Below are 24,448 nucleotides of genomic sequence, written 5' to 3'. Positions count from 1 at the left end.
GTTAAGAACCTGTGGATTGCTTCCAGGCTAATATGGTTTGATCAGCCAAGATCCCCTGAAAGGTCTCCAATGACACCATGGCCCCGATGATCCAACATCCCAAAATCAGCTTCAAAGCAATTGGCTGAGATGATCCATCCTCACAGACTACTACAGCCAAGATTTAACTACAATTCTTAATTTTTCTTTGGATCCCCATAAGATTACCAGTACCCACAATCAACCAAAAGTAGGAGAAGCCATGCCCAAATCCCCAAAATACTGTTTATAAATGTTTATTTTTTATTTAAAGGGGGTTGATTATAAATGCAATCTCTTTCTATGATAGGATAAAAGGGTAGATTATTGAATCTACTTTTAAAGAGCAACACATATTCACAGCGTACAGAAAGGCATCATACAGCAGGACTCTTCTGAAATGTTTTCAGTGTATTCTGAAACACCAGTGTCCACACAGCTTCCACTCTTCAGGTCATCTTTAACCTGACCGGAAATGACACTGTTACAGGCAGCTCATGCACTGATAACTGAATTACAGCCTTTACTGAAGTCATTTTCACAGATGTGTGTGCTTCAGTGTGAAGAGGTTCGTGTTTGCCTTAATCCATGCTTTACACAGTTGTGTCAGTGGTAGGAAGAGTTTCATCTGAATAGATCTTTGTCTTCACATATGCTACTGCATCCTCCATCCTTAGTTTTCTCAGCTTCCAGTTATGGATCTTCCCAAAAAAGAAAATAGTTTGTGAGAAAATGATAACATATAAAAAATAAAAGCTACTTTAGAGATCTAAGCACATCAAAGTAGTAGCAAATCTGAATTCAAAATTAAATCTGCTTTCAAAAATTAAATGCCCCCATGCAAATGTTCACATTCTAAACCTAATAAACCTAGGACTGAAGAAAACTATTAACACTGAAAGTATAAAACTTCAAAGGCTCTCCAAACAGCAAAATTATTTCCAAACTTTAAATGGCACATTAGTAGAAAGGGCTGTATCAAAGCTTTAGTGAGCCAAGCCCAGGCCCTTTTGGATATTAAAGTACAATGATGGGAGATTTGAGAGCATACACTTCACTGTGCAGGACCACATGAGCAGCAGGTAGATGAAGCCAAGATCATGATAAGGCCCTGCATATTGACGGGGAGACCTGAAAAGGATGTTCAAGCTATGGTCCTGAGGGTCAAAGAGAAGCCTACGAGAAGGATCTTCCTCCAGTTCTCTGGGCACCAAGCACACACTATGAGAGTCTCACACTGGCCCAGAAAACAAAAGCCTTAACATCATTCCTCATTCAAGATAATCTGAAAATTGGAGGTAGCTTAATGCGTCTTAAATTCAGTAAGAAAACGTATTATTTATCCTCTTCTTCATTAAAAAGTGATTAAGGCTGACCAGGTACCATCTATAACTCCCTACTAGATGACAACATCTAGCTGAGTAGAAGGCAAATCACATACTAGAATGTTCCCTCTGACAGAGAACAGCAGCTAAGATATGAATTCCCATGAGGCTGACTGCTCCCCTAGAGCCCAGTGGCCACCTCCAGCCATAGCAGCTGGCAGCTAGGAGAATGCACGGTGCTAACACAGGAAATAGTCCATTCACAATTTTTTCTTACCAAGATCACAGAGAAACCCATGGCATTCAAATGTCGAATTTTCATAGCCAACAATCCTCTGGGGTGGCTTGAATTCAAACAATAAACAGACTTAGGAACACACAGCACTGCTACTCTGAAAAGGAAAAACCAAGGAGGTGATGGGTGAGCACCTGAAATTTTGCAACATCCTGCTCTCAGGAGCTCAGGCTGAAATCTTCATGGACCTTATTCTCACCACTCCCTACTCAGTCCTTTTCTTCTGTTACTTAGACTCTGCAGACAACACAGTGCATGACTACTTTGTAAACCCAAACCTGACAAAACGTTTTACATAATTATGCACCAGCCTTCTTTATGAATGGCTTTTCTTTCTAAGGAGGAAAACTTCCTGATACAAAACGACGCGTTGTAAGGGTTTCTGGGCAGTGCTAAGCTCTGAACCAAACATAATTATGCAGTAAAGCTACTGAAGGCAGCAGCAAACGGTACCTGACCTTCCCAACTCAAGAAAACCCTAAGGCAGAGGCTCCTCCAATAAGGATTCTACAAGCAGAGTAGAGAGCCATGCTTTGAATCTCACCACTCCTGTTTTCTGGAAGTTCACTGGGAGAACAAAGAAAAGAGCAAGAGACACTTTACCCTCTGCCTTCCCTGGTCACCAGCTTCCAGAAGAGAAATTTCAGACTCACCAGAGACCACTCGGCGTCTGCACTTCCCAGCACTTTATGCTACCAATGACTATCCTATCATTTTCTATCAGTTTAACAGTAGATTAAAGGGGAATGAGATTTCAAATGCAGTGAGAGGCTTTCTAAGGGCACCTGGGTAGCATAACACTTAAAGAGATAACTGAGGAATAAGCCAGGTGGATGCAGAAAGGGGAAAAGACACAGACACTGTGTGGATGGATGGGGATGAGCAGGTCAGGGTGTGAACCCTTACAGGTTGTTCTGCCCCCTCCACTGTATGTACGTGCCTGTCCAGGAGAGTAGCAGGCCCTAAGTTCCCTGGAGCAAGACAACACATGTGGCTCATCTTTGTGTGCCCTACAGGCCTAGCAGAACCTTTCTACAAATGCTACATGACAGAGAGGTGTGAGGAATGAATCCATGATCCTGTGCTTCTACTGAACAGGAGACTCTCATGACATCATGTTTCTCCTAGAAGGACACTATAGGCAATGTGAATCAGGGAAACGACTTGGATTCACTTCAATGTGCCCCGATCCACAAACAATACTAATTTCAAAGCTATAATGAAAGGACTAAGAGGAAGGGTTAAAGCATTGGGGAGTTAATTTCTGTAGATGCCTCCAGTTTATGGTCACTGCTTTATCTTGGCTCAAGTTTATACTGCACTGATAATCATGTTAATACTGTCTTACTGAACTGTTACCTTGAGTACTAATTCTTCAAGAGTGTCTGGTTCAGCAGCGTTGTTCCAACTTCAGCCTCCTAGATTTAGTCACACGCAGCAGACTCAATTGTGCGAAGGGCCTTCAAATGCTGCAAGCTACATACGTTCCTAAGGTCTTTTTGAAACTGCTATTTAATACAAAGTCTTTCTTTACTAAGATTCTAATTCACAATGCCCATCGAGTGAGTATATATAAATTACCTCTGCATGTTTGGGGCAGAAGGTGCATCTACATCAGAAAATGGAAATACTTGGGTCCTGTTATTATCCATTCTGATTTCAAAATCTGAAAGAAACAAAAAAAAATATTGATAGTAATTTCTCAAACACACTTTGAGCACAAAGTGATTGCTATCTATCAAAAGCCTAATACCAGAGTACCAGAGAGGACAATAACAGTAGCTAAAATAAAACTGAGAACTTACCATGTGGCAGACACTAATCCAGGGATTTCACATGTCGACTTTCATTTATTGGTCATAGAATTCTATGAGCACTACTGTCGTTGCCCTGTTTACACACAGAAACTAGGGATGGGTACAGCCCTCAAGTCACCGTACTAGGAAATGACAGAGCAAGAATCTACAGACTAGGACAATGCAGTGCTAGGCATGGGAAATCTCCTGAGCTGTTGGTCAGGTGTCAGAGATTCACAAAACAATACAGACGACTGTGGTTGCCCTTGGCTGCCTCCTAGAACTTAAAGGGAAGATTGCTGAAGACACCACACACTTGAGAGGAATCTAGCCAGAACTGACGTGCAAGCCTCCTCCTGGCTCTCTCACTATCCAAGTGTCCTGTGCAAGCCGCCAAGAGAGAAAAGCAATCAACAGTCCTACCCAGAGGTGAAGCCTGCGAACCACAGCAATGATGGCCGCCGGCATGGCAAGACAGCCCCAAGGGTGCGATCATGGCACCTCTGTCTTGGGGGAAAGTAATACCTGTCTAGTTGGACTTCAGGCCTGCTCAAACGGAGGGAGTCCGTGCCCAGTACTGTAAACCGAGCCAACCATCAGTGGCTGATGAGGCCACAACCATAGAGAAGAACCTGCTGTCACTTTCCTAACCATGATCATTTCTAACTGCATCCTAAATACTGATCCTTAGCACAGAGAGGTGCAGCGCTCACTTGTCAGCAAAGACACTTCCTTCTGAAGGAGGACTCTCACAGAAAGCCACAACTGTGACGGTGGGATGCCCAACACCAATTGGCACATCTACAGGGCAGTCTCCACATCTAAGGCTTAGGGAATGTCTCAGGCAGAGGCACAGAAACTATGACTGTAAGGAGCAGAGGACCAGGACATCTGCTGTGAGGCAGTATCTTCTACCTGGGATGCGCACCCAGGAAATCTTAACAATATGGCCACCCAGACAAGACCTGCCAACCACCACCACCACCAGCTGACATGCCAACATGGATGAGGAAACATCTCCCATGCTGTGTGTCGTCCCCCCAACACACACACCCCACTCCCCAACCCCCGCCGGTGAAGAATACAGGCAGTTAACGGGGCTGGGAGAAGAATGAGTCTCCTCCAGGGACAAGCCTCATGGTGTGGTATCTAGTCCCAAGTGGTCAGTGGTACACGAACAAGTAGCACTAAATGCACTCTCAAGCTGTATGTATATTTATGTGTGTGCACGTGTGTACATGTGTAAGAATAATTGGGAAGAGGTCATGAATCTGAGCGGGAGTCTGGAGCGTGTCATGGAAGGGGCTGCAGAGAGGAAAGGGGGTAGAAATGATATAAATACAGTACTCAGGCTTGAATATAATCTCCAAATCCTTTGTCAGAACCAACAAAAAATACATTTTAAAAATAAACAAAATAGAGGGAAAGCCATACCAATGTGATAATTATGTGGCAGCTGCACATTTCTCGAGAAGTATCCTTCGCCCTCCCAAAGGTTGCTGAGCACCTCCGCCACCCTGTCACTGGGATGGGACGGTGACTGTGGCAGCGGTGGCAACGGGATGTGGACAGTTTTGTAATGAGCATTTCCATCAAGTTTCAGACAAGTGTTCAGAACATGAAGCTTATGAATATTCTTCTCTGTGTCACCTAAAAATACAAAAGCAAACACATGATTAAAACATTAATGCCATATTTTAAAATACTAATGTATCTCTGTTTCTAATTACCTCTTAAAATCTTTCTTACTTAGTGTATATTAACTCACGGTACAAAACAATGATTTACATTCGCATTCATATTTACAAAGAACTTTGATCATACTCACCCCCATTCCCTCCACTCATCCTCTACTTTGTTCTCGTTTGTTTATTGAAAAATAAATTTTTTCATACAATATATTCTGATCACGGTTTCCTCCCCCAACTCCTCCCAGATCCTCCCATCTACTCAACACCATAACCTTTCTTTCTCTATCTTTAGAAAACAGGTAAACAACACACACACACACACACACACACACACACACACACACCAGAATTTTAAAAAAGAAAAAACACACACAGATATAAAAACACAAAATCAGAAACCAAATACATAAGCAAAAGACCAGTAAGATTTCTTTTTTAAAAAGTCCAGACAAGGTAATATAAGACAATAGAAAAATACCATTGAGTTCACTTTGATTAGCCATCTCCTGTTGGGCATGCGGCCTCCCCTTTAGTGTGGTAACCCACTGAGTCTCTACTGGAGAAAACTAATTTTTACTTTACAAGTGGTATCAGTTGCAGACAGCTTCTTGGTTAGGGACAGGGACTCACGGCCTCCTCCCCCTCAGTGCTGGGACCCCTCTGGCTGAACCTGTGTGGGCTACCACCATCTGTGTGAGTCTTGTATGCACCAGTCCTATGTCTGGAAGTCACTGTTTCACTGGGGTCCTCCCTCCCCTATGGAGTCCTCCTGACTCCTCTTCTGTAGAGCTCCCTAAGCCCTGAGGGGAGATTTTGATGTCTTTTCTTTGTTCCCAGAATTTTCTCAATGATTCCCTGGTTTTCACTCTAGATCACTGAGTGACCTGTATTTGCTAATGTTTCAAACCTTAAGCTATCTTTAGAAGTGACTTAGTCTAAACTCGTTTTATAGGAGAGAAACTACCTAAAAAGTTGGGACTAGAATCCAAGCCTCCAAGTCTACTCTCCAACAATAAACTCTTTTTTAAAAAAACCAGTATATGGGGTTCACTTTTCACAATTCAATTTCAGGATTTTATAGCATTGTTTATAAAATGAATTACAGCTACTTTATTTTAAGACACATTATTAAATTTTGTACATCTACCCAAATACTGTTTTTCTTCACTTAAAGTCAGTAACTGTAGGGCATGGTAACACACACCTTTAATCCCAGCACTTAGGAATTCCACCCTAGAGAGGCAGAGGCAGGTCAATGTCTCTGATTTCCAGGCCACCCTGGGCTACAAAGACTGGTCTCAAAAAAAAAAAAAAAAAAGAAAGATGATTAATTTGGTTTCAAGAATAAATAAACTGACTAATTTGGTTCCTATTGGCCACTGGATGTAACAGGCATCTATCTTATTACAGACGAGAAGTGACTTTCCTTGGTGACCTGGGCTGATATATTTAATGACAGACTACAGAAAAGGAATGCAAACACCTGTGATCGAGAACACCGAGCTGTGAGCATGTGCAGACAGTGAACACTGTGCATGCAGCACAGTCTAAGAGCGACAGCTCTGCAGACCTTTCTTCCTCCTGCAGTGGGGATGCCACTAAGGGTGGCTCTGGGGCCTTTGACTTCACCATTATCAGCTGGACTCAGCGACATTTGCTCTGCAAATCTGAACTAAGGCTGCTCTAAAAACCCCACTCGGAATGACAGGCCAAGTGCACACTACCTGAAGTCAGCAGTTCACTGATGATGGTCTTTTTGGTAAGCTGGTTAATGAGGGCCAGGGGGAAATAATTCATCAGGCAAAATGAATACACAACACTCAACAGGTTTTCAGAGGAGATGTGGTGAAGACGAACAGTCAGAGCACTCGCCATAGCTTCTAGGAACCTTTTGAGGAACAAAGGAAAGTCAGATTTCAGATGAACTTCCAAAGCAAGGGCACAGAAGAGCTTCCATGCTATAGAACCAAGGTCTTTGAGGAATGCAAAGACATGGGATGAGACAATTAGACTTGTAACTAAGCATCCATACATAGTGCAGGACATAGTACATCCCATGGTAAGTGTACATATCCAATAAATGACTATTGTGGATGTACTTCATGAAAATGTTTTTATAGACCGTCAATCATCACTCCTATTAAAACTCTACGAGGTAGCAGTATTATTATTCTCATAAATAAAGATGAGTGAACAGGCTCAGAAGGTGAGTAATTCATCCATGAACTAATTACAGTGGATGGGCAGTCCATGCAGAGACAAGGTTAGAACCTAAATGGGCGGGCACCAGAGCCTTTTTATCTTTACACAGTTTCTACTACCACTATAGTTTTATAAGCAATTAAAAATTGTTAGCTATCAAACTCTTGGAAATGAATTACAGGCCTAAGCCTACCAATCACAGCTACTGTGCAGCATCCACAGCAGCTAAGCACAGGCAGAGGGGGAGGGTAACACGTTGTGGAGGTGACACTGTTAATAAATGGCAGACTTCCCTTGAACCCAGGTGAAGCGTGACTCTCAGGGCTGATGGTATCCCTAGCAGAACACACAAAAATGAAATACAGAGAGAGAGTTATGGCGGTGTAGAAGGGAGAGAGGTGCTTCCGGGAGAATTGGAAGGGTAGATGCGGTAAGAAAGGGAAGCTCGTCTGAACGGAGCCCTGACAGCACAAGCTCTGTGCCACAGTAGAACAGTGGATGAAGAAGGCATGGAGCAGGATGAAGACAAGGGCCAATGTGTTGGGAAGAAAGCTCAGACTGAAGAGATGGTTCAGACCAATGCTCGAGATCAACTGGGTAGTCTCGGTGGCCAGGCCAGCAGAAGGCCTGCAAGCTGAAGAGAAAGAAGTACCACAGGGTGGGATGGGCACACTGGATCCTGGAGAAAACAGCGAGGCAATGGTACTAAGCTGGGAACTGACTAACCAGGCTCATGGAGCAATCACAGTAGTGAGCAGACCACTTTTAAATCTAGTACAAAAGTTAAAAGAAAAAATGACTAAGAATACAACTATTAAAAAGTTAGTAAATATGCAAACTTAAAGATATAAATTATAAAATCAATAACAAAGAGTGGGAAAGAATAAAGTTGCCTAGATTTGGAGGAAGAGATACATTAAGTTACAAAGACACAGTAAAAGAGAAAAAACAGAAAAAATATAAAACAGAAAACGAAATGGCAATAGTAAAGCCTTCTCTACCAATAAAAGCTTGAAATATATCTGTACTGTGATCATTAATCTTCATTGTCAACTTGACAGGATGTCTAGTCACCATGGAAACATACTTCTGAGTATGTCTATCAGGGCACTTTCAGAAAAGCTGAACTGAGAAGGGAAGACACCCACGCTCAATGTGGGAAGCACCACCCTATGACTTTGGACTCTGGACTAAAAAAAGGAGAAAGCTACTACATGGCAGCATTCTGCTTCCTGAGTGTGGATATGCCATGTGACCAGCCCCATGTTCCTGCCACCATGACCTCCCTCTCCGTGGTCAGCTGTACTCTACACTGTTCACCTTACACTGTTTTACCGTGAATTTGCCACAGCAATGAGAAATGTAACTGACACATGTATTAAACGCTCCAATTAAAAGACAGAAAGTAGCTAAACAGATAACAAAATAAATGAGATCTAACTATATACTGTGTACAATGGGCTTACTTTAGATTAAGGACAGGCAGCAGAAAGTGAAAAAAATTGAACAGAAGAAAACACTACAAGCAAATGGTGATCCAAGACCAGGGGTGATCATATTTACATCAGAAAAAAGAGATGTTTAAGTCAAAAACTGTCACAAAAGACAAAGACAGTCATTCCATTAGAAGAGTCAACTCACCATGGAAATGGGGCAGTTCACAAATGCATAAGGGTTCGATACCAGGAAACATACCTAGAGTGAAATCTGAGATCTTACGGACAGACAGACACCAGTACAGTAATGGAAGAGATCTTCCCCTTCATTCAATAATCATCAATGCAGAAATTAAGAGAGAGAACTGAACAATACTACACCCAAAATGACAGTGCACAGAAAGACCACCCACTTGACAGCATCAAAACACACTCTCTTCTTAAGCACACGCAGGACAAATTGCGTGCAAAGGCCCAATAAAGTTAACACATTGAAGAAAGTATAAAATCTTGCCAGTATCAGTTTACACTACAACAAGGCAAGCTGGAAATCACTAACAAATGAAAAACCAGAAAATTCATAAAGGTAAAATTATTCAACATACTCTTGAACAACTAGTGGGCCACAGAAGAAATCAAACACAAAATTATAAAAATAAATTCCAACAAAGCCACAGCACACCAAAAATAACAGTATTCAGAAAAAGCAGCACCTATAGGGAAGTTCGCAATGATAAATGCTATCTTTAAAAGAATATTTCAAATCAACAACAACCTTAATTTATACCTCAAAAAACAAAAAAAGAGGCTGGAAGATGGCTCAGCAGCTCCTGAGTTCTGTTCTGAGCACCTACACGGCAGCTCACAGCTGTCTGTATCTCCAGTTCTAGGATCCAATTTCTTTTTCTGGCCTCCACAGTCACCAGGCACACATGTATTAGACACACATATGCACAGACAAAATACCCATAAAATGAAAGTAAATAAATCTCTAAAAGAAAGAAACTTGAAAAAGAGCAAACCAAACCCTGAGTTAGTAGAGGAAGAAAGTAATGAAGATTTAAAGAGAAACAAATATGAACCAGAGGGAACGATCAACAGAAGAGGCAAACCCCTAACTAAACTAGTGGGGAAAAGACAGTAATCTGAAATGCAGAAACCCCTAACTAAACTAGTGGGGAAAAGACAGTAATCTGAAAAGCAGAAATGAGAGACGAGACAATACCACTAACACCACAGAGATAACAAAAGGGGCTGGGGCTGTCACTTAGCTGATACAACGCTTACCAGGCCTGAAGCCGCAGGTTCAATCCCCAGTACCCCAGACTAGGCATTGGGGGGAGCACATCTATAATCCCTGACATTTGGGAGGCTGAGGTGGGAAGATCAAACCTTCAAGGCCAGCATGGGCTACATAGTGATCTCAAGTTAAAAAAAGATGCATGTAACCTTTGCACATCGTTCTGTATATTCTAAACCATCTTTCAATTATGTATAATATCTAATACAATGCAAATTCTACATAATTAGCTGTGATACTTTCACAGAAAAATAACAATAAAGTCTGTACATGTTCAGCCTCTCTCCCCTGACACACACACAATAATAAAAGGAACCTAATAAAATATTATGAAAAAAATGTTTGCTAACAAATTGGTAGCCAAGAAGAAATAAATTCATATGCAATCAACAAAGACTAAACAATGAAGAAAAAGAAAATCAAAATAGACCAACAATGAATACAGAGATTGAATCAGCTATCAAAAACCTCACAAAAAGAATCTGGAGAGGTGGCTCAGTGGTACACATACATACATGCAGGCAAAACATTCACATACATAATTGGAAAAAAAAACTCTCAACAATGAAAACGTCCAGGACCAGTGTACTTCACTGGTGAATTCTGATGAATTCTACCAAATATTGAGAAGGAGAATAATTAAGTTAACACAACCCTCTTAAACTCATCCAAATATCTACAGAAGAGAGAACATTTCTAAATTCACAAGATGAACATTATCTTCATACCAAAGCTAGGCAACTCATGCTACATGGAACAACAAAACAGCAAACCAAATTCAATGTCATGAAAAAGGATCACAGATATACCACAAACGAGTGAGACCCAGGTGGCTCAGCACATGCAATCAATGAATGCTATAAGCCACATTAACAGAAGGGTTAGAAGAAAATCACACCATTACCTTAATACACGAAGAAATGCATTTGAGAAACTCAAAACCTTCTGTGATAAAAGTTTCCCATACATTTGGTATATAATAAAGCCATATATGAAAAGCTCATATAGTCAGCAGCATATTAAATGGTGAAAAACTCAGAAATAAGGCAAGAATGCCTCCTCTTGCCCACTTCTATTTAATATAGTACTAGAAATTCTAGCTTAAGATGAAATAAATAAATAAAAATAAAATTAGGTCCATAAATAATGATACAGGAAAAGGTAAAGGAAATAAATAAGATTCAAAGCAGAGAAGTAGCATCTGCTGCATTTCTCTACACTAATGAGCTATCTAATCTCCTTTATAATATCATCAAAAAGAATAACTCCACAGGAACAGCCTAACCAAGGAGGTGAGAGACTCACACCCTGCAAACTATAAAACACAGGTTAAAGAAATTAAAGATGATACAAATAAAACATGGCAAGACACTGCTCACCCACAGACTGGAAGCCACCATTGTTAAAGTGGCCACATTATGTGCAGTGACTCAGTGACTCAGTACAATCTCTATCAAACTCCCAATAGCATTTCTTTACCCAACCAACAAAAAAGTGATCCTGAAATTCATACGGAAACCAGGTTGCCTGAATCCCTTAGCAGTCTTGGAAAGAAAGAACTAGGCGGGCACTACAGCAGCTTTCTGCTTCAGAACATATTACAAAGCTACAATAACTTAAGAAAAAGCAGTTCTACAGAAAAAGAAGCAAGGCACCAAGAACACACAATGGAGAAAGGGAGTCTCTTCAACAGTGCTGGAAAAACTGGGTATGTACATAAAAAGAATAAAATTAAATCTGTCTTACACTTCACACAAAAATCAACTTAAAAATGAGTAAGCATAAGACCTGAACTCCTAAAACTCCTACAAGGAAAATATATGAGAAAGCTTTATTTTTATGACATTGTGTAGAACAATGACTTTTGACTATGATATAAAAAATACAGTCAACAAAAGCAGAAATAGTCAAGGGGACAACAGCAAACTACAATTCTTCTGCTATGCAAATGAAGCAGTCGACACAATCAAAGAAGGGAAGAAAACACTTGCAAACTGCATACCCAACAGGGGCCCACCATCCAAAACACAGAAGCAATGCCTACAATGAAGAGCGTGAAGACATGATCAGGAAAGGACAGAGGACGTGACAGCTGCATCTCCAGAACAGACCCGCAGTGCACTGCAGTAAGGAAGGATGCTCAGCACAACCCAGACTACCAAGAGCTGTGCCCTGCACCTGTTAGGATGGCCACAAAGGCAGGATAGGAGACACATAGCAGTCAGAGCTAGCCCATGCCACACAATGCACACTGTGAGGGGAACCCTTGCACACCACACTGTGCTCAACATTGGGAGAACAGCCCTTGCACACCACATTGTACTCAACATTGGGGGAACAGCCCTTCCACACCACACTGTGCTCAACATTGGAGAACAGCCCTTCCACACCACACTGTACTCAACACTGGAGAACAGTTCTTCCACACCACACTGTACTCAACACTGGAGAACAGCCCTTCCACACCACACTGTACTCAACACTGGAGAACAGTTCTTCCACACCACACTGTACTCAACACTGGAGAACAGTTCTTCCACACCACACTGTGCTCAACATTGGAGAACAGCCCTTCCACACCACACTGTGCTCAACACTGGAGAACAGTTCTTCCACACCACACTGTGCTCAACACTGGAGAACAGTTCTTCCACACCACACTGTACTCAACACTGGAGAACAGCCCTTCCACACCACACTGTACTCAACACTGGAGAACAGTTCTTCCACACCACACTGTACTCAACACTGGAGAACAGTTCTTCCACACCACACTGTACTCAACATTGGAGAACAGCCCTTCCACACCACACTGTGCTCAACATTGGAGAACAGCCCTTCCACACCACACTGTGCTCAACATTGGAGAACAGCCCTTCCACACCAAACTGTACTCAACATTGGAGAACAGCCCTTCCACACCACACTGTGCTCAACATTGGAGAACAGCCCTTCCACACCACACTGTGCTCAACATTGGAGAACAGCCCTTCCACACCACACTGTGCTCAACATTGGAGAACAGCCCTTCCACACCACACTGTGCTCAACATTGGAGAACAGCCCTTCCACACCAAACTGTACTCAACATTGGAGAACAGCCCTTCCACACCACACTGTGCTCAACACTGGAGAACAGCCTTCCACACCACACTGTGCTCAACATTGGAGAACAGCCCTTCCACACCACACTGTACTCAACACTGGAGAACAGTTCTTCCACACCACACTGTGCTCAACATTGGAGAACAGTTCTTCCACACCACACTGTACTCAACACTGGAGAACAGTTCTTCCACACCACATTGTACTCAACATTGGAGAACAGTTCTTCCACACCACACTGTGCTCAACATTGGAGAACAGCCCTTCCACACCACACTGTACTCAACATTGGAGAACAGTTCTTCCACACCACACTGTGCTCAACATTGGAGAACAGCCCTTGCACACCACACTGTACTCAACACTGGAGAACAGTTCTTCCACACCACACTGTGCTCAACATTGGAGAACAGTTCTTCCACACCACACTGTGCTCAACATTGGAGAACAGCCCTTCCACACCACACTGTGCTCAACACTGGAGAACAGTTCTTCCACACCACACTGTACTCAACACTGGAGAACAGTTCTTCCACACCACACTGTGCTCAACAATGGAGAACAGTTCTTCCACACCACACTGTGCTCAACATTGGAGAACAGCCCTTCCACACCACACTGTGCTCAACACTGGAGAACAGTTCTTCCACACCACACTGTACTCAACACTGGAGAACAGTTCTTCCACACCAAACTGTACTCAACACTGGAGAACAGTTCTTCCACACCACACTGTGCTCAACAATGGAGAACAGTTCTTCCACACCACACTGTGCTCAACATTGGAGAACAGCCCTTGCACACCACACTGTGCTCAACAATGGAGAACAGTTCTTCCACACCACACTGTACTCAACATTGGAGAACAGTTCTTCCACACCACACTGTGCTCAACACTGGAGAACAGTTCTTCCACACCACACTGTGCTCAACACTGGAGAACAGTTCTTCCACACCACACTGTACTCAACACTGGAGAACAGTTCTTCCACACCACACTGTGCTCAACACTGGAGAACAGCCTTCCACACCACACTGTACTCAACACTGGAGAACAGTTCTTCCACACCACACTGTACTCAACACTGGAGAACAGTTCTTCCACACCACACTGTACTCAACACTGGAGAACAGTTCTTCCACACCACACTGTGCTCAACAATGGAGAACAGCCCTTCCACACCACACTGTACTCAACATTGGAGAACAGACCTTCCACACCACACTGTACTCAACATTGGAGAACAGCCCTTCCACACCACACTGTGCTCAACATTGGAGAACAGCCTTCCACACCACACTGTGCTCAACATTGGAGAACAGCCCTTCCACACCACACTGTACTCAACAATGGAGAACAGTTCTTCCACACCACACTGTGCTCAACATGGGAGAACAGCCCTTCCACACCACACTGTACTCAACATTGGAGAACAGACCTTCCACACCACACTGTACTCAACAATGGAGAACAGTTCTTCCACACCACACTGTGCTCAACATGGGAGAACAGTCCTTCCACACCACACTATGGTCACCAGTGGGGGAATAGCCCTTCCACACCAAACTGTACTCAACATTGGAGAATAGCCCTTCCACACCACACTGTGCTCAACATTGGAGAACAGTCCTTCCACACTGTGCACACTACTGGGATGAAACTAAATAAATCAGGGAGAATTCCTCAAAAAATAAAAACCCAAATACAAAAAAATAAGAGGACTACCATATGGTCTCTTGATCTCACATTCAGGAATATTTCTTTCTCTCTTTCTCTCTCTCTCTCTCTCTTTTGTTTGTTTTAGTTTTAGGTTTTTGAAACAAGAATCTCATTCTGTAGCCTAAGCTTGCCTCTGACTCACAGCAATCCTCTTGCCCCAACTTTCCAAGTGCTGGGATTACAGGCATGGCTACCACAGCAAGTTTTCCAAGTACATTTTGATTACAAGAATTAAACTCAGGATCTCAACCAGGTATGTACACTCTTAACGTTCAACACAAAAGTCAACATACGCTAACAACCTAAATGTCCATCAAGAGATGAATAAATATAACATGATATAAATATACAACTGGAATATTATTTAATCTTTTTTTTTTTTGGTTTTTCGAGACAGGGTTTCTCTGTGTAGCTTTGTGCCTTTCCTGGGACTCACTTGGTAGCCCAGGCTGGCCTCGAACTCACAGAGATCCGCCTGGCTCTGCCTCCCGAGTGCTGGGATTAAAGGCGTGCACCACCACCGCCCGGCATTATTTAATCTTTAAAAGGAGACAAATCCTTCCATATGATATGATACAAATGAACTTGGAAGACAATGGGTTAAGTGAAGAAGCCTGTCTAGATGGCCACATTAACACATATTCCAAATTGAGGAACAGTAGAATAAATGTGAGGAGGAAGGAGAGAGGGAAAAAGAGAGGGGGTGCTGGTCAGCAGGGATGGTTCAAATACGGAGGAGGACGCAGCTCCAGACAGCTGTGCTAAGTCTGGAATCAGCCACACTGTATTGTCCACTTGACAGCCGCTAGGAAAGCATCTCTCTTGTCAAGAACCCTTACCACAACAATTCACTTTAAAGAGACATTTCTCGACTTTTTGATGAAGTTAAAAAGGACAAATAATTTAGGAGTTCATAGGGAAAAGTGGACAAGCTCAAAATGAAAACTCCTCTAAAGAATGAACAACTGTACCATAAAGAACAAGCAAACAAAGGACCACACAGATGCAACTCTACTCAACTCCATGTATAGATGCAGAAGTACTTCTAGACATGGTGGCCACTGTGAACATGGTCATGCTTCCTAATGCGGTAAGCCTGAGGTGTGCAATCATTTCCGTAAGCACGCCATGTGATGATGTAAAGGAAAGCGGTACGTACTCTCTGTTCTGGCCTCTGTGGATGTGATTGAGAGAAGAACACACGTGAAGGATAGAAACAATGTTCTTCATGTTTAGAGACCCAGGGTCCTCCACTACTTTCTCCATAAGCTTGTCCATCAATTCAGGAGGTCGAAAACCAAGGTTTTCAAATAACATGAGGAAAAAGATAACCTTAAAAATAGAAGGGAGGGGAAGTTACTCAACAGCTACAATATGCTAATATAAGTTTTTAAATCTCAAAGAACTTAAGCAACAAAATACTACCCCAAAAGGAATAATTATATATTCTTTTTGTTCTTTAATCAGATATCAACTTAATGAGCAATCTCTTTCAAAGATGAGAACCAAGACAGAGAATGATCTCCACACCTCAATTAAAATCTTTCTTAGCTGGACAGTGTTGGCACACACCTTTAATCCCAGCACTCGGGAGTCAGAGGCCAGCCTGGTCTACAGAGCAAGTTTCAGGACAGCAAGGGCTACACAGAGAAACCCTGTTTCAAAAAACCAACAACAAAAAAATCCTTCCTTATCCATTTTTCACACAACAGATCTGAACATTACTTTAAATTGTGCCTTTTCTGAAGTTTTCCAGATGACCAACCCTATATTAAACTGCTCCCACTTCTAAACACAGCCTAGATTCTCATACATAGGATAACTGAAACATTTTTCCTTTTTACCCATAGGCTGGCTTGAGCTCTCAATCCTCCAGCCTCAGCCTCATGAGAAGCGGGGTGAGATTACAGATGTGTGCCACCATGCCCAGCTGGATTACCTGAACCTTAACCCCAATACGGTGCAAATATTTTTCCTATACTTCCTTGTATTTTTTAATTTTTTTAAAATTAGTATACACAGTATTCCATTTCATTATGGCATTTTCAAACAAAATTTGTCTTTGTAACTCAAACATGTCTTCTCTAATTTACGGAAGTGAAATATCATGATTAAGATAAATTTCACTTCCAATTTCCTGCTGGGTAATATTTCCCACAAGAATTACTATCTTTGAACTCAATTTTCCTAATAAATTCAAAATTCACCTTACTCTCTTAACTAACTGAACCCACTGATCTACCTGAGCCTCCACCTACTTCACTAGAAAAAGCAAGGCTCACACACTGCTTTATTGAGACATCTGGATTGTTAAACGTGGTTCCTGAAAGTCTGTGACTCCAAAGGAAACAACAGACAAGATCATAAAGTAGTAACATTTCACTCTTCAAAACCCATAAACCTGTCACACATTATTAGTCAGACCCATTTTTTATTATTCAAAGCTAACAAGAAAATAGAATCCACCATGCTAAATAGTTAGCCCCCCCCCCCCCACCGTATAACCCTTTGATAACCAAACAGAAGAACTTTAGACAATGTAGCTCTTCTTTCAGATAGAAAACTGACCTCAGACACTCTACTCTCTCAATACATTGCACTGGAATATTCTGATATCATGACCTATCTAAGCAGAGAGAAACATTTGAAACAAACGAATGAACAAGCTTCCTGAAAGTTTCTCTGGGATATCCTCAACTGAAACTCACTTGTTTCAACTTCCAAATTTCAAAAGTTGTAGCCACATAATCTGCTATGCTCTTGAAGAGATCTTCATTTTGGTACCGGAGGTCTCTACAGGACTGCAGTATGCCGATCAATACTTTAAAAGGACACCCGTGGATATTATCTTTAAGAATGAGTTAAATACACAAGCATTACCAGATGGTTTTGAACATACGATTCAAGATACTCAATACCTTCTTTGGGATAAAAACAACACTGCATTTAGAAGGAAAACAAGACTATAGCCAAAAATAAAATTTATATGTAACCAATCGTCAGTTCTGCATCATAAGAGCCAAGACTTCAAAACATGTAACGGGACAGATATGGCAGATCACATAGAAAAAGCCCCCTTACCTATGACCGCCTTACTGCATTCATTCAGAAGGACAACAGAGCGGTGATCCATGGCAGCTAGTACTTCAAACATGTGCTGGGTATTCAAGACAGAAAATCTGTCCAACTCCTTCAAGGCTTTCATCTACAGAAAAACAAACTTGCATTCAATTATTATCTGTGGAAAATGTAATGCCAAAGAAACAGCTTGAGGCTTAAGAAAGGTGATAGACAAATACAGAAGTAGATATACATATATACACAGGTATGTTTGCACACACAGATGGATGTCTTAATTCATTTCAGCAAAGCTAAACCCAAAAGCAAAGCCATGTCCTCCTTCAAAACTAACTTTAGGCAGTGACAGGTCAAAGGACAGTTTTTTCAAATTTCATCCACTAGAGAAAAGCCAGGTGTTTACCTCCAATTTCTTCTTAAGAGCAAATGGTGTGTCTTTCCCGATACATTTCATCACTGTTTGTAATGTGAAGATATGTTCTATCTTCCAAACTTGCTGATCAACTAGGATTCTGCTATTAGACACAAGAAATGGGATAATCCTAGAATCCATACCAGAAACCTGAATATTTCATTTGATCCAGCCCCTACTTGGAATAGGCCAGGAATATGAAATCCACAGATGTGGTCTACCTGCCCAAGAGGGTGTAAGCAGTTAGAGAAGGATCTAAATCATTCAAGGATATGTCCTCTTACATTACTGTACTGTCTTTATTAATGATCAAATTGCATCAGACTGAAGGTATCCTTATAACCTTCCCTACCTAATCTGTGACATCAGACCGGTTGTACAATTTTATATTGTTTTAAGATAAACCAGTGTAACGTAATCCCTACAGTACCCGAGTAACTATTCTGAATTGAGTATACATGTCCGTTTTCCCCCAACTTTACATCAGTACTAGAGTCTAAGAAAAACTAATTTCAATATTACCTACATCTTTTTATAAAGAGATCCTTTACAAAGTACTATCTTCGGTTTTACATCATCCGGAATTGGGATTTTAAGTTTAATAAAGTATTAACTACTACCAATGCCTTCCTTACCAGTGCCTCCCAAAAAAGGAATTCAATTTTTGTCAGGCTTTTTAATTCCCCATATAAGGGCCACAGAGAAAACCATGTGAAGAAAGCTAGAGGCTCTTACCGCAGCCCTGCTCGAAGTGCATTCACATTCATGCAGGGCTCCAACGTCTCTAAAACAGCTGACAAAATTGAAAGACACCTCTCGTCACACTCATTGATGCGCTCCTGTTAAAATACAATTGCAAATACACCAAGGGTGATGAGAAGTGTCCCAGCTTCCCCAAGCCAAACCTCTGAACTCATACTTTCAAAGGCCTAAGTACCAGACCAGGAATTCACAAAGTTCACAATACACACCTCTTCGGGAAATAAGATGTGACAATTCAGGGACTTTTCCAAATAACCGACACACAACCTTCTTCATTCCCACTTAACCCTAGAGAAGGTAAGTGGGGCGGGATTTCAGATTTCCAAATCAAAAGAAATGATCTAACTTAAGGCCTCCTAGACATACAATATATAACGCAGAAATGCACAAAAATTATATTCCACTGACGGTCTCTTTTAAGGAAGCTATACACGTCTCCTTTCCCTGGCTCCTTCGCAGTACGTTAAACACAGTAAAGCCACACTTGAGTCTCCTTTTGACTTACCTGAATCGTCCTCAGCAGGGTCTGGACCATAAGAGTGTTCTGAGGGACGCCAAGCTTCATTATCGCATTAAGACTGAACAGAAGGTGGTCATAGTGCATAATCTTGGCTTCTCTCATCAGCTGCTCACACAGCAGGCTAAAGGCCGGGTGGCTAAACATCAGCTGTATTTCAAAGCGCCGCTTGTCCTCAGATACCCTTTTGGCAATTGTCCACATCGCTAAGAAATAGCTACTGCCAGGGAACGTAGGTGCTTTTGAAAATGTATCCAGCACATCACTCAAAGAGTTACACTCCTGGGCCAGCTTTTTATGATTCACAGGGGTTGGTCTCGTTTTCCTGGTGAGCACATCTGCACTGGAGGTAGGATGGAAGTTTACTTTCATTAAATCACGATCAGATGTCCCATCAGAGACAAGAGAATGTTCTGAATCAGAGGAAAATCTTCTAGGACAAAGTACTCTGTCACGTTTAAAGACAGCTGCACGGCTTATGCCTTTAGTTTGAGTACAACCATCTACCGATTTTGAAATACCCTGAAAGAGGTATCTGACAGACGGTTGCAGGCCCTCATCAAAACCAGTTAGCAGACCGTTTCTTGGGTTCCATTGTGAATGAACAACTTCTGGTCTGCCAAATCCCAGAGGATAGATCCTCAAAACTCTGCTTCTTGGAAGCGAAGTACTCAGTTGTCTGATGTTCCATAACAAGGAATGTGCTTTGTTATTCATTTTGCTATCCGCTGGCACACTTTCAAATACTCAAGATGCAACAAAACTTAACTTCTTCCTAAAAGAGAGCACGTGCTGTGGACAATCCTGTAGGGGATAGGTGGATGAAAGAAAAAACAGTTAAAATTGTTGATTAAATAAGGGAAACGCATCTAACAGGAGCTTGCATGGGTACCTATGAGCCACTAGAGGTTCCTATTAAAATGGTAAAACTATATCCCAATATGTTTATATCCCATTATGTTTCTTCCACTTTTACTCCAATGTGAACATCGTTATAAAGTACCCAGCCCAGTCACTTTAGCAGTTGTGGTAGAAAGTGATGATGATGATGATGATGATGATGATGATGATGATGATTTCCCATGTAGGTGTTCAATAAATCTTCCTCTGCTAAGGGCAATTTTGTTAACACTACTTTGGAGGCCTCCATTGAAAACAGTATCATCGGTGGACACTTTCAACCAAATGATCTAGCAATGGCCAAAACTAAACCGTTAAGAAAACGCACTTGGAGGTAGGGAAGAAAGAAAAAAAAAATGAAAACAGCCAGGGTGGTGATGGCTCACCCCTTTAATCCCAGCGCTGGGGAGGCAGAGGCCGGCGGATCTCTGTGAGTTCGAGGCCAGCCTGGTCCGCAGAGTGAGTTCCAGGACAGCCGGGTTTCCACACAAAGAAACCCTGTCTCGAAAAAAAAAAACAAAACAAACTAAATGAAAACAATGTTCTCCGTGCTTAAGAAGCTCCAATCAGCCAGCCTCATCAAGTCCCCGAAACCGGAGCCAGCGGCTTTCCTCAACTGGGCCACCCAGCATCAACACACCACCCTAAACTTAAGACCGAAGACACTCCTCAAACGTTTCTCCACCCGATAAAAGGACTACTCACGATACCGCCCACGATTCCGCTTGTGCTCGCCACCCGCTCACCTTAGGACAGAGCCCCGTGGCCGCACACAGGCGCAGCCATGACACTTCCGCCCAAAGCGGCGCGGCCGGTGACATTCTACGGATTCCTGTACAGGTCAAAAAGCCTAGGTTCGCGGCGGCCGTAGGCGGCCACGCGTAAAGGAGGGGAAACTGTCAGAAAAAATAGTTTCTCTTCTCGGAGGAAGAGACAGAGTCGAAGGCCGTAGGAGACCACGGAGCTTATAAAGATAATGGGTGGTTGTTCCCATACACTCAACACATTCAAGAAGTAACTTTGAACTTCTTGCCTCTGGCGGTGCGGCAGCTTCTGAGAGCGCCTGCGCCACTCTTACAGCGCCGCACGGTTGCCAGGAAACCGCGACGCCGTGGTCCCAGTCTCTAGGCCTTGCTAGAGATCATGGCCAAATTCGTGATCGCGGGTGAGTTCTTCTCCAGGGAGCCCCCAGAGCGTTTCCCGTGGCCGTTAGTCAGCCTTATTAACGGGCTTCTATTCTGCAGCCCCATCCTCAGACAGATCATCTCAGGCTTTCTAGATATTCGTTCCAGCATGCGTGTTAGACAGTGGCGGTGTGCCAAACTCTGATGAGCACCGGGGACACAGTGGGGAAATTTTTCATCTCTGCCCTTGGCGAGTTTTAATTCCCTCAGGGGTACAAAACATATAAAGAATTACTTTGATCTGCTAGGGTTAATGTAATGAGAGAGAGAGAGGTGCACAGGCCTCTGGGCGAATAGATGCCAAACGTGGGGATGTGGGATAGAAAAGAGATGGACACAAGAAACTAAGTAGAGAAACTGTTAAAGGAACCATCCCAGATAAAGGCAAAGGCTAGAAGAGCTGTAGTCTAACAGAGGAACTGGATGTGGGATCATGGTGGGACCTGGGGTTAGACTTACAAAATAGAAACTGGACTCTTGTATCTTACAAACACCTAGGGAAAAAAAGGTTTGAACTAAATCTTGAACACAATGAAGAATCATTGAAAGAATTTAAACAAAAATAGTGACAATGGGTTTGCATTTTTAAAAGGTCATCTCGGCAGCTAGAGGCAACAACCCACTTACTGCATGTCTGCTTGCTCCCTTCTCACTGCTGTTCTGTCTCTAGCCCTTCAATCCACCCCCTCTGGCTTCTACTTTTGCCTCCATAGGCAAACTGGTTTTACCACCATCACCAACGATCTCTTAGGTAAGCTGTTCAGTCTTTGTCTTAGTTTGTCACCAGAGAAGACTGCTCCGACTTGGGTTCAAGCCAACAGAAAGTCTTTTATTAGCTGACCGGCAACTACACCAGGTGTTCCGGATCCCAGGGTAGCCCTGAGCCTTTCTTGGGGTGACCTTTTAAGCACAAAAACCATGTTCTGGGTTGACACACTTCAGTGAACAAGAACAGTTAGCCAGAAGCAGAACTACAGAAGCCAAGAAGCAAGATTAGTACATTTTGAGACTTTCCCAGAACTATGTGGACTTTGATGGATTGGGCCTTTGCTTTAGTTTTGGCAGGTGGTGTTGTCTACTTGCTGAGTTTTACAGCCTTAATGGTCCATCACAGAATTAGTTGTGCTAAGGTCTGGGACCCTGTTCCAAGTTGACTTCTTGGATACACTGAACACAATTGGCATCTACCATCTCTTTGGAAGTACTTCTTTTGCTTCACTACTCATTCAGATAAATATTTTTAGCACTAGAAAACTGGATGGTGGGAATACAATAGACAAGTTTCAGGGCATGTTGGATGTAACAGTAACAGTGTTCTAGAAGGAAAGGTGGCAGAGGGCCTCACTAGGCAAGGGCTTGCAGAGGGAGAGGTGGTTAAGCAGATACCAGAACAATAAGAGTTAGAAAGCAGAGAAGATGCAGGAATAAACAGAACAATCTAGGTCTGGATAACAGGGAGCAGAGCTAGAGTGTGTGACTATTACAAAGACGATGTATGGTTGTATATGGAAACCCAACGCATTCAGGCACTAACTTGGAACCCTAGCTTTTCTGAGTGTAACAAGTCTTTCTCTGTCCCATCAGCACACCCAACCCCGCAAAATGACACAGAGACTTATTATGAATTAAGCTTGTTTCCAACTAGCTCGTATAACTTAAATTAAGCCATATATTTTAATCTACGTTCTTCCACACACTTGGTACCTCATCTCCATCATTCCCATCCTGCTTCTCCTGCATCTGGCTCACAACTCTGCCTTTCTTCTTCCCAGAGCTCTCTCTGTCCAGATGTCCCTGCTCTTCCTCCTGCCTAGCTACTTGCCATTTAGCTTTTTATTAAATCAACCACAGGGACATATCTTCACACAGTGTGGAGGAATATTCCATAACATCTGAGAGCACTTGGCGGTGAAGATGCCAGGAAACCACGAAGCCACAGTCCCATTCTCTAGGTCTTGCTGGAAATCATAGGCAAATTTGGTGATAATTGAGAGTATTTGGTAAGCATGCACTTGAAATGAGTCTAATAGGATTGGACGAAAGGGTGCAAGGAACAGTGTCCTAAGCTGAAGGCAGAGGGAGACAATGCAGATTCTCCTGAGCCACATTCAATGGTTTAGACTTTGGCCAAAGTACCTGGAAAGTTTTTTTTTTTTTTAGAAGGAGATAAAGCAATGAAGTTTTTATCTTACCTGAGTGTTAAGGATACAACAAGAGACCAGTTAGGAGACTGGAGCTATGTAGTGCAGGAAGCAACTGCTTTAGCATTGTGGTCAATGTGAATAGAGAAAAATAAATGGACTAGAGAATGATCTGAGAGACGGGATGTATGGAACAAGATGTCTAATTCACTAAGTGAGTGCAGGAAATAAAGGGAAAGTTATACTTCTAAGCAGTGGCTAACTAGGTAGATAAGGTCATTTGAAAAACCTTCATCAGAAGAATAAGTTTAATAATCTAGATACTCATAGTATTTCCTCTCTTTTTTTGAGACAAAGTCTCACTTTTTAGCCCTGGCTGATTTGAACCTGACTATGTAGGCCAAGCTGGGCTCACATTCACAGAGATCTGCCTGTCTCTTCCTCCAGAGTGCTGGGATTAAAAGTATACAACTATACCTGACTAACCTTAATATTCTTAAATAAGGAGCTGGACATAACTGTTGTTCGAATGTTAAAGGTCTTATAATAAAAAATCCAGAGCCAGA

General features: G+C 42.4%; 2 protein-coding genes across 12 annotated transcripts in view; one reads left to right on the top strand and one right to left on the bottom strand.

Annotated features, from left to right (window-relative positions):
* Window positions 1-259: 259 nt before the first annotated feature.
* On the bottom strand, window positions 260-21,408 carry Fastkd2 (FAST kinase domains 2). 3 transcript variants are annotated; one of them, XM_052749653.1, is made up of 12 exons: window positions 21,304-21,408; window positions 19,646-20,461; window positions 19,114-19,217; window positions 18,370-18,478; window positions 17,970-18,093; window positions 17,597-17,736; window positions 16,048-16,220; window positions 6,850-7,013; window positions 4,869-5,084; window positions 3,220-3,304; window positions 1,621-1,735; window positions 260-719 (listed from the first exon to the last, which is right to left on the bottom strand). In XM_052749653.1, exons 2-12 carry the CDS (start codon window positions 20,372-20,374, stop codon window positions 612-614), a joined length of 2,067 nt encoding a protein of 688 aa, XP_052605613.1. In that variant the 5' UTR covers window positions 20,375-20,461; window positions 21,304-21,408; the 3' UTR covers window positions 260-611. The 3 variants fall into 3 exon arrangements, with proteins under 3 accessions (XP_052605613.1, XP_052605614.1, XP_052605615.1); XM_052749654.1 differs by having other exon boundaries at window positions 21,263-21,364; XM_052749655.1 differs by lacking the exons at window positions 18,370-18,478; window positions 19,114-19,217 and having other exon boundaries at window positions 21,304-21,407.
* A 110-nt stretch (window positions 21,409-21,518) lies between these two features.
* Mdh1b (malate dehydrogenase 1B) overlaps window positions 21,519-24,448 on the top strand; it is a 33,189-nt gene continuing 30,259 nt past the window's right edge. For 2 of the 9 annotated variants that reach the window (XM_052749658.1, XM_052749656.1), the window contains exons 1-2: window positions 21,531-21,722; window positions 22,334-22,492. In XM_052749658.1, coding sequence (XP_052605618.1) covers window positions 22,372-22,492 — 121 coding nt within the window. In that variant the 5' untranslated portion in view covers window positions 21,531-21,722; window positions 22,334-22,371. Of the gene's footprint in view, window positions 21,723-22,333; window positions 22,493-24,448 lie in introns of those variants that run through there. The other 7 variants (XM_052749664.1, XM_052749662.1, XM_052749667.1 and 4 more) reach the window with 5 other exon arrangements.

Source organism: Peromyscus californicus, unplaced genomic scaffold, assembly GCF_007827085.1.
Source record: "Peromyscus californicus insignis strain IS unplaced genomic scaffold, ASM782708v3 Scaffold_21__1_contigs__length_65335640, whole genome shotgun sequence".
NCBI classification, from domain to species: Eukaryota; Metazoa; Chordata; class Mammalia; order Rodentia; family Cricetidae; genus Peromyscus; species Peromyscus californicus.
Note: the sequence above shows the minus strand (reverse complement) of the source record. Positions and strands in the feature narration are given on the sequence as shown.

Coding starts and splice junctions, on each gene's coding strand:
- Fastkd2 (XM_052749653.1), bottom strand. CDS start 20,374: ATGAATAACAAAGCACATTCCTTGTTATGGAACATCAGACAACTGAGT. Junction 19,218..19,645: donor CCCTGCTGAGGACGATTCAG/GTAAGTCAAAAG, acceptor GTATTTTAACAG/GAGCGCATCAATGAGTGTGA. Junction 1,736..3,219: donor TCTGCCCCAAACATGCAGAG/GTAATTTATATA, acceptor TTTCCTTTTCAG/AGTAGCAGTGCTGTGTGTTC.